Source organism: Syngnathus leptorhynchus, chromosome 6 (assembly GCF_054491065.1).
Source record: "Syngnathus leptorhynchus isolate UIUO chromosome 6, UIUO_Slep, whole genome shotgun sequence".
In the NCBI taxonomy this organism is placed as follows: Eukaryota; Metazoa; Chordata; class Actinopteri; order Syngnathiformes; family Syngnathidae; genus Syngnathus; species Syngnathus leptorhynchus.
In genome coordinates, this window is record NC_141200.1 from 14,599,486 (window position 1) to 14,610,000 (window position 10,515).

At 42.0% G+C, this 10,515-nt stretch overlaps 1 protein-coding gene across 4 annotated transcripts in view; it reads left to right on the plus strand.

Annotated features, from left to right (window-relative positions):
• Positions 1 to 4,799, plus strand: part of ndrg4 (NDRG family member 4) — a 34,644-nt gene extending 29,845 nt beyond the window's left edge. For all 4 annotated transcript variants that reach the window (XM_085914615.1, XM_085914619.1, XM_085914616.1 and 1 more), the window contains one exon: positions 1,280 to 4,799. In XM_085914615.1, the coding sequence (XP_085770741.1) occupies positions 1,280 to 1,434 (155 nt within the window). In that variant the 3' untranslated portion in view covers positions 1,435 to 4,799. The remainder of the gene's footprint in view (positions 1 to 1,279) is intronic.
• The last annotated feature ends 5,716 nt before the right edge of the window (positions 4,800 to 10,515 follow it).

A 10,515-nucleotide genomic window follows, 5' to 3' on the forward strand; every position in this document is an offset into this window, starting at 1 on the left:
TGGCTTTTGTCTCCCTTACCCTGTTCTCTCAGTCGCTTATGTGAAGGATCGGAGGTTGAGTGGAGGGCCAGGTACTTCCTCCTCCACATTCACCTCTGACCTCTTATTGCTGCCCTGTATGATGCTCTTTTCCAACGTTGATTTCAATTTGCTTTAAGTGCGACGTTTTGGGATGGGGGTTTTTTTCCAGCATTTTGCAAGATCCCAAGACCCTTCATTTCTGAATATTTTTTCCTTCAATGGAAAAATATAATCTCCTTTGTTTACCTCCCTTCATCATGCCATTTGCATGGCCCTTAACTAGCTTTGGCAAGGCCTTGCATTCATAACAAATGCAAATATATTAAATTAACAATATGAAAAACTGCAATAGATATTCTTATATTCATATATAGTATTTCTATTCATATATACATACATAACATAAATCACACAGTTCATGCGTCTACTCACAGCTGTCAAATTCAAGGCCCAGATTCGGCCCACCACATCACAATAGTTTGCCCGCTGAAGCAAATTATGTGTCTCTTCAAAATATTAATCATTCAATTTATTGTACTGATTATAATCCACAAAGGGAAATTCAATTTACACTCTGCTTTTTATTCATGCTTATTTTTATAAATCTGAACCAAAATTGCAAATTGCCTTCACTTTTTATAACATTGAGGTGTCACAAACTTTTTGTGTTGCCTTTTATAATTGAACAATGGTTAACAAGCTATTTGCCTTGACTTCAAAGTGATTATCAATCTTTTGTCCATATGTAAATAATATGGTGAGGCCGTTATAAATGTCTATGGTTTCAGTTGTAGCCGCCCTTTGAGGGAAACCATAACGACAATGCGGCATGCAACAAAATTGAGTTGACATCTGTGGTCTCCATGGTCATGAGACGGTAATGAAGAAAGCTAGCAAGTTAGCTCAAAGTGAAGTCACGTATTTCAAAGCAGCTCAAGAAACCATCTCAAACTATCTTTTCAAAAAATATCGAAAAAAACAAAAAGGCAGTGCTCACTGTTTTCAGCAATGAGCTTCACACTATATACTGTAATTCCCAAGCTCCTCAATTAAATGCTACTCATAATGCATTTGTGAGTAGACCGACAAGCCCAACAGCCACACTGACCAAATTCAGGCTCTTGTTTGATTATCCACAGCATAATGAGACACCTTAATTACACTAAGAGCATGACCTCCCCTCATACCAGTAATGAGTAGCACCTGAACACACGTGAAAGTTCTTTTCTTTACCCCGTCCGTCTGCTTCTCCTCCTAGTGCCTTCTGCCAGTATGACTCGCCTGGCCCGCTCCAGGACCGCCTCTCTGACAAGCGCCAGCTCCATGGATGGGTCACGTTCTCGTGCCTGCACCCACTCCGACAGCACCGAGGGAGTTGGTGCAGTCACCCAAACCATGGAGGTTTCCTGTTGAAGTGGCAAGAAAAAAAAAAGGGAAGGGAGGGGTGGAGCTACAGAGAGAGAAGCCATAGGGGGTAACAATCACGGAAACTTTACAATATTAATGTGACAGGAAGACGTTAACAACCATGATCGCTCTCTGTGGTCTCATCCCCGAGAACGTTTGTCTGCTATTTTCTCTCCTCCTGTATTGTAACAGAACAGTTAATGTGCAGTTAGAGTCAGAAGTATACATACCGTATTTTTCAGACTAAAAGTCGCTTCGGAGTAAAAGTCGCACCAGCCATAAAATGCACAATAAAGTGGAAAAAACATTATATGAGTCGCACCAGAGTATAAGTTGCACTTTTGAGGCAAATTTATTTGTCAAAATCTAACACCAAGAACAGACATGAACCAGCAACAACAGGCTAAACGATACGGAATGCTAACATGACATATACACAAACGAGGATCTGAAAACGGCCTGGTGAAACATTCAGAGTTATTCAAATAACTATTACATAAATAACACGTTTATCAAACCATCTGTGTCACTCCAATTCATTAAATCCATCGATCGTCCTTTATGTAAACAATGCCGCATATGCGCCGCGTATGCGCCGCGTATGCGCCGCGTATGCGCCGCGTATGCGCCGCGTATGCGCCGCGTATGCGCCGCGTATGCGCCGCGTATGCGCCGCGTATGCGCCGCGTATGCGCCGCGTATGCGCCGCGTATGCGCCGCGTATGCGCCGCGTATGCGCCGCGTATGCGCCGCGTATGCGCCGCGTATGCGCCGCGTATGCGCCGCGTATGCGCCGCGTATGCGCCGCGTATGCGCCGCGTATGCGCCGCGTATGCGCCGCGTATGCGCCGCGTATGCGCCGCGTATGCGCCGCGTATGCGCCGCGTATGCGCCGCGTATGCGCCGCGTATGCGCCGCGTATGCGCCGCGTATGCGCCGCGTATGCGCCGCGTATGCGCCGCGTATGCGCCGCGTATGCGCCGCGTATGCGCCGCGTATGCGCCGCCACTGACATCGGACTCATCGTGAGTTGCATTTCCAATTATTCTACAGACCCATATAACGATATATAAAGTATATATCAAATAACTATCATATAACAACAATATTATCAAACCATCTTTGTCACTCCAAATCATTAAATCCATCAATCAAATTCCTCATCCTTTATTTCAACAACACTGCGCGTGCGCCGCACAGATCTAGTATATAACTATATTGTAGCGTTAACAAAGTACCAGGAAAGACATGGGTTTGGTAAACGGCTCTTTATTTAACAAAACAAGAGTTCAACGAGCCAACAACTACTGAACTGTAACAATAAAAACATATACAAGTTGCTACATGAAATAAAATATATCAAATAACTATAACATAAATAAGTTTTTCAAACCTTGTGTCACTCCAAATCATTAAATCCTTCAAACGTGGGGCCCTTCGTCATCTTCGTCATCCCATGATCGAATCCTTTGTCCTTTATGTAAATAACCGCCGCGCCACTGACATTACTTGCAGTTCAAATTACAGTAATCCCTTGCTACATCGCGGTTCGTTTATCGCGGTTTCACTACATTGCGGATTTTTGAATTTTGAAAATTTGTGAAAAAATTCACATAAGTCGCTCCTGAGTATAAGTTGCCACCCCACACAAACTATGAAAAAAAAAAAACGCAACTTATAGTCCGAAAAATACGGTAGTACATTCCTTCTGAGCATGAATGTCACATTCATTCCGTATCTTTACGTAATGATTGATTTGAAGTTTCCTTTATCCATGGTGGAAAGATTCTTCAATGCGTTTTAAGGACTTGAATTGAGTGTGCACGTTTGAATTTAAGAATTTTCTGTCATCCACTCAGAGCCAAAATGTTTTATACATAATGTAATATATGCATACATTCAACTAAATAACACAACAATTGACTGCAGCTGGTAGTTTCTCTTTGCCATTATTGAGCTTGACCTTAAGCATCTGATTGAGATAAAACTCACAAAGGTACATTTGAGCAAAAGATATAATTGTGAGTAGGGCTGCAGCTATTTTTTTTCATGGTTTAAAAATAAAGAAAAGTACAAATAAGAGAACAACAAACTGGTTGTACAGTTTTCTTTCTAGAAACATTTTAAACAAATCTCTCCCCATAGTTTTTGGTCTATGAGACAAAGCGAGGTCTGATCGAACCACAGTAGACTTTGTTCTGGGTCTTAACGTCCAGTGTACACCTAAATAAACGAGTTGTGGCAGGAAAAAAATGCCTCAAACAATTTTTTGAGCAGAGATACTCAAATTTCAGTTTCAGCCCTATTTGTGAGTGTTGTACTGTATGCACAGTATTTCAGGATGTACGCATAATTTTGACCTGTGTGGATTAAAGAAATTCCACAAAAAAATGAAAGTAATGTATATGTGCATCCAATTCTTCTTTTAAAAACTCATTGACAGGACAGTTCCTATCAATAATTAAGAGCACTGAATAAATATAAGATTTGTGCCCATGATGAGTGTTTTGAAGCTTCTGAACCTAACTTTATATTCTACAGCTATTCCCAAACCCCATCTTCGTAATACTCTCCACAAACTCACTCTTGCTGCTCAGCACTTGAATTTGTATTCTTGACTATCTCATAGTTGTGTTTGCTAAGTATCCCCTTATTGGCTCGAGCCCCTCCCGCCCCCCCTCCCCCCAGCACATGGCCCACACATAAACACGTTAAACATTTCTGTAGCAATATTTGATAAAGAGCTGCTCATGTAAGGATATGAAAAGTAGAATTTGATCAAGTCAATTTGTTTTGTATCAGCACTTCGCATGGTGGTCACAAGATGTCCAGAATTTGACAGACAGCGGAACACAGCCAACTGCATCGTTCAAGTAGTGCTTAGTCTGTGCGTAATTGTTGTTGCATTATTGCTAGACGACACACAACCCATGACACTGACTGCTTTAAAACTCCACTTAAGTTGCGTGCGACTTGGCTGTCATGTATGGTCGTTGTACAGACTAGTTTAGGTGTTGACTTTTCTACACAGTGACCTTTGGTCCGTGATGCTGACTTTAATAATAATCATATTTCTTACTTGAGAAGGAGGCAGAGCTACATGCAGCAACAGATGAGTGAAGAAATATGTTTGTTACCTGAATTCATTTAAATGGCCTTCTGTTTCTGAATGTGCAGCTTTGGTAATTGAGGGAGAAAAAGGGCAAAAATACAGCCTAAAGGAGGATTTTGAACAACCTTTTGCCCCGCAATATCAGGCTACATGGAGAATGGGAGATTATTCCACCACCCACAAAGTGGTCTTTTCCAATCCTCATTCAGACCAAACTGTACAAGATGTTACTTGGCCGTTCCAGCGGAAAGCACAGCGCAAGGGAATATATATATATATATATATATATATATATATATATATATATATATATATATATATATATATATATATATATATATATATATATATATATATATATATATATATATATATATATATATATATATATGTCAAAGTCAAAGTCCGCTTTATTGTCAATTTCTTCACATGCCAGGCACACAAAGAGATCGAAATTACGTTTCCCACCGTCCCACGGTGACTAGACAGTACCGTACATATATATATATGTATATATATAAAATACTATACGTTGACTTGACTTTCATTAGATTGGTGTCGACAACATCAAAAATCAGAAGTCATGCACGCCTCGTGTGTGTAATAACATTCCCAGCTGAAGCCAACTCATTTTTATTCACCTAATTTTAATGACATAATTTACAATTATGTGGCCTAAGTATAACTATATACAAATTCAACACAAACACACACTGCCTGACTTCAAGTGGAATGACAATGTGTGATTTGTGACCTATTGAAATATATGCGTTGTTTATGATCACATCAACAAATGTTGTCTCCAAATGCAATTTATTTACGCTGAGAGCAGCTTTAGTATGAGCGCCATGTAAAAGTCCAAGACAATCCACAACAGTAACATAGTGTAGAATTGTACTTAGTAACATCTATATGCATGTGATGTGTAATGTTGGGATGCTTCATTATATGGGTAGTCTACATAGTGTTAGAGGGTGGCTTACTCCATTAGAGCCAAGATAGTAACTACTATCGTCAGTCTGTAACTTCACTGCATGGTTGTGGTTCTGATTCTAGTCAACTCTTTGTGGTCTCCCCTATGACAATCACATTCTGATCAATACCAAACATGATCAGTGAGGCTTGAGGTAGCACCAGGCATGTTCCCCTTCTTTTGCTTAGTCACCACCCACAAACAAAGAAACAAACAAACAAACAAATTAATCTGACATGTACTTCCCTAAATGCAACTAGCCCCTCTTATACCAAAGTTACACACACACACACACACACACACACACACACACACACACACACACACACACACACACACACACACACGCATGCAACACACACACACACGCTCACTATAAAAACAGTACATTTTACACATTTATACATGCCATACAAAAATTTGATGGGCTGGTATTGAATGCCCAGAAAAAAAGGCATAAGGTCACGTAGTATTAGATTATTTCATCACTTCAGTGTAAAGTCAGTATTTTTTTGTGTGCTATGTAACCATAAACTCTTAGGTATTTGTATGCTTTTAGAGATTTAGAGTAGGAGAAATTGTGTGTGTTTGCCCGCTCTTATGCTGGGTCGCAATAGGTCCCCTGGTTAATGGATTATTAGTGTACAGCATCAATGGACCAATGTCACCAATGTCTCCTGTTACAAAATGGGTTTTTTTCAGGTCAGGCATAGCATTCAATTGCTGAGGTGTGCACATTTCTGAGATGGCCTGTGAGGAGCGGGGCTGTTTTGGAGCCATTTGGGCACCGAGCTCAGAATGTAGGGCAACCCCCAACCACCTTAAAAATATATATTCCCACTCCCTAAAAAAGGTGCCCCGATTCTCACAGGTGAACCCACTTGCACTCAAAAGGGCTATCAGCTGAAGTCACTTTTATAAAAATGTCTGCCACTAGATGTTTTTTTCTTACCACTGAGGGATTTTGTTGATATTGGAGACTAAACTGTCATGGACTGAAAAAATCATATAAAGTTCAAAATACTTATGAACATAAAATAGAGGCGTTAGAATAAGATATTGCATGGAAAACAGACACCTCAATCATTTGAGTGGAGAGGATGTGGAGTGTATCAAAAAGCAACTTTCAACATAAACTGTCCACGGGGGCGGGGGGTGTGGTGCTCTCCTGAATGTATTTTGTCCTCTTTTGAAGTGCTGTACCCTAAACCTTATCCTCTCAGAATTTCTACATTATACTTTGTACCTCCACTTAAGCCAACATTAATGACTATGGTCTGCCCTTCACAAAAGTAGTTTAGATGAAGACTTGTGCTTTGGCACTGAACGAGTTTAGACCTTGGCCCTCTTTGCACTTATAGATATAGATATATTATTTTATTTTCTAGAGCGGGTTACTAACACCAAGCAAACATTGATGTTAGTTTATGGTGAAATTTGTTCTTCTTGCCTTTGTGTTTGAAACATTATTTTAGTCAAGTGATTTGTTCACGTGCATTAATACATGTATTCTTCTTAGAGTCATTAAGATTATTTTCACTTGAGCAATAAGTATGTCTTTTTTCTTGTTTGCATTGTTTCATAATGTCTTCCCTATGAGCAATCACACCAGTAGACAGATTTTTACCTGCTTGGCCGTCATGTGTGATGTAAAGTTTAAATGTTATACATACAAATATATATACAACATAAGCTGGCACTGTCCCATGTACTAGTAACAACTACAAGTAACCAGTTATAAATAAATATCTAATGTCAGCATTTGCTGTGTGTAACGGAATCAAATTTGAATCTCCTTCTACCAACTTAGTTAGTGAGGTGTTTCTTATTGGTCAGTATGCACAGTATGTTCAAACTTTCAATTAATCATAAGAAAAAGTTCAGTTGCATTGCATTCATTGTCAGAGCTGAAATCTCTTGGAACGATGTGATATTTGTGTCAAAAAGAAATGTGCATGTCTACTTAGTCACAATTGCATACACGACAATTTACACGCAACATTGAATATTTATAAATGCACACACAAAAATAAAAAAAAGTTACATTTGCACATATATTTTTGGATCTGAAAAACACGTGAAAAACGCAAATATATTTTGTCTGAACACAGTTTTTATTGATTGTTTTGATGCAGCCGTCAACTCAAAATCGACATGTTCTAAACAGTTAATGCAGAGGGCTAAACACATGCCACAGTGGTCAAAATGACACATTTCGTTTGCAAACAAATTTGACGTTTGAAATATAAGACAAAAGCAAATTTTGCCTTCAAACAACTCAGCTTTGACCCTCTTGCAAAAAATGCATCCAGAATCAGATATGCAAACTATATTATTTTCTTTCTTTCAGACTGGGGCTGACAAATGAAATATAGAATATATATATATAAAGAATAACACGCATGGAAATAAAAATAAAATCCATCACTGTGTGTGAAATTAGGAAAATAAAAAAACTGTCATTTACAGTACACAACAGAAATCTATGGTAGGCCTAAACGATAGGAGTATGAACACTCTTCTGTCTCTTCTTCTGAGCCCTTCCAGCTATACCTCAGCCTCGCACACAGAGTCCTCTTCCTCTGACCCCTCTAACTCTCACTCTCACTCTACCTCTCATCGCCCTTAGACCTCCTCAATCCATGCTTCCAAAGAACAAACAACACAGGTCTGAAGACTGATCGCAAATTGAAAAAAATGTGTCATGCAAGTGCTTTTAGTGATTGCATACTGATGAGGGAGTTTCCAAGAGCTCGGAGCATGTGGTTTCTGTTCTGTAACCACAGCTAAAACAATGGAGTTTGGATTTCTTGAATGATATCTGTGTTAACTGTTTTGCAAAATGGTAGGAAAACTGTGTCAATCCAATGAGAATGGGTTAACACATTTGTATGAGGTGTCTTCTGCTCTGCTGAAAGGTTCCCAGTTTCTTCAAACTGTGACAGAAAAGCTGGGACAGCCAAATGCAGCACAAGGAAGACGTTATTGATTTGAGGAAAAGGGGACAGTTGGGGTTCTGGCTGGACCGGGGTGCTGGAGTGGCAGGCTCGTGGCCGCGCAGCGATTGGTGAACGTCCACCAGGTGATCGACATGCAGATGGCAGGAATCGACTTGGTGAAGCATGCGACATAGTGCGCGTGCAGTACAGCAGGGAGCGGCGCATAATGGTGGTCTAGGGCAGGAAGATGGTCAGGGCAGGCGGCGAGCAGGGCAAGACAGGTCAGTAGACTGACAGAGTTGGCAACTGGAGTCAGAAGGGAGAGGTGCAGCGAGCTTGTAACAGGCATCACGGACAGACTGACAATGGAAAGCTGGGAGTGCCGGGTTATGTAGCATCCACTTAAAAAACCAGGACAAGTGCAGGTGATTCCTTGATTGCGGGAGCGTGGCTGTGAACGACCGATGTCTATGGAAGAACCACCGACTGGCAGGTGGCACGAGCATGTGACACAAACAAGTCAAAGCAATCAGTAAGAACTGTAATTTCGACAGAAATTTCTCTCTATATCTACCTCTTTTGGAGGAATGTTGACATTGCAGTCAGTGAAATTTCCCATAATGGCACATTGGGTCACAACAGTAACTAGCAGTCATGCCGTGAATTTTTGGAACGTGTGAAAGTTGGAATGGGATGAATCGGTTAAAGCATGTGGGAGTAGTTAGGTGTCAAAAAAGTGGGAGGAATAAAGTAGGATAATAATAATAATTTAAAAAAAAAGTAGAATAACAATAGTGTGAAGGCCTTTGCCTTTACACTAATGACATGTTTGGCACCCTTCCTAATGCTTCCTAGATGCTGGTTTGCCGTTGGGGAAATGTCGCCCTCTGGCCGACGCCCAAAGTAAATGAATAGGCCTTCGCACTTTGTGCAATTTCAAGCAGGAGGAAGTCTGCGGCTTTGGAGCAGCCGTTGCGCTCGGCTGGTGACGGCCTCCACGGCCACGGGGCTCACTCAGGGGGGCGTCCACGGATGCTCCAGGCGAGGGCCTCTGGTGCCCATCGCCCGGTCAAAGTTTCAGGCGTCCGGATGTAATTTCCAAAATTTCCGCGCTGGACGGATTGTGAAATTCACATCCGTCACCAAGCTGAAAAGGAGGTGATTTAAACAGTTACACTCAGCCGACGAGTTGGCCTCCTCGCTGTAAGTACGGTGCTGCCAATATTTTTAATAAGCTGACCTCCAGGGCTTGCCTTATTTTTATTATTTATCCGAAGTTGATGGACATGCCCGCATGCCACGGTCGACCATGACTTGGACCCACGTCCTGCTTGCTGGTGGTCTGACCCCCGCATTCCAATGATCCACTTCCCTTTTCCCTCTCTCCTCAATAAAAGTCTGTGCCGCATTTGGTTGTTCTGCCTTGTCCTTCACAGTACAAAGTGACCAGACAATGCAATCAGCGCACGGACCTTCTGTTTTTGACCACATTCGTAAGTCCCGGCAGCAACTCCAGCTGCAATGACTGTTTCTTGACCTGCCCCTGTAACGCTACCACCGCCATCCGCTTCAATTCCAGTCCCACGGCGAGGATCCTGGAAGAGGGAGGGGTGGTCTGCCACCACCAATGTGCCCCGAGCTCAAGTGGAGGAAGTTGGATCCTGCTCCGCTCCTGGTCGGCAGCCATCTGGAGAAAGAAGCTCAGTGGCCATTGCTCGACCTCGCTCTGGACCTGTGGCCATCTGATTTTGCAACATCGTTTTGGCAACATCTCGACCTGTGAACACCACCTGACCTCATCTCGACTGCGGTTCTGACTCTACAACTTCCGCCGTCTGTGGTTCTGACTCTACGACTGCTGCCGTCTTGAGTTCTGGCTCTCCGACTGCCGGCGTCTGCGTTTATGACTCCGAATGCCGCTGTCTGCGGTTCAAATTCCCCAAACGCCGCCTGCGGTTCTGACACCCCGAATGTTGCCGCCTGCGGTTCTGACTCCCCGAATGCTGCTGCCTGTGGTTCTGACTCTCTGAATGCAGCCGCCTGTGGTTCTGACTCCTCGAACC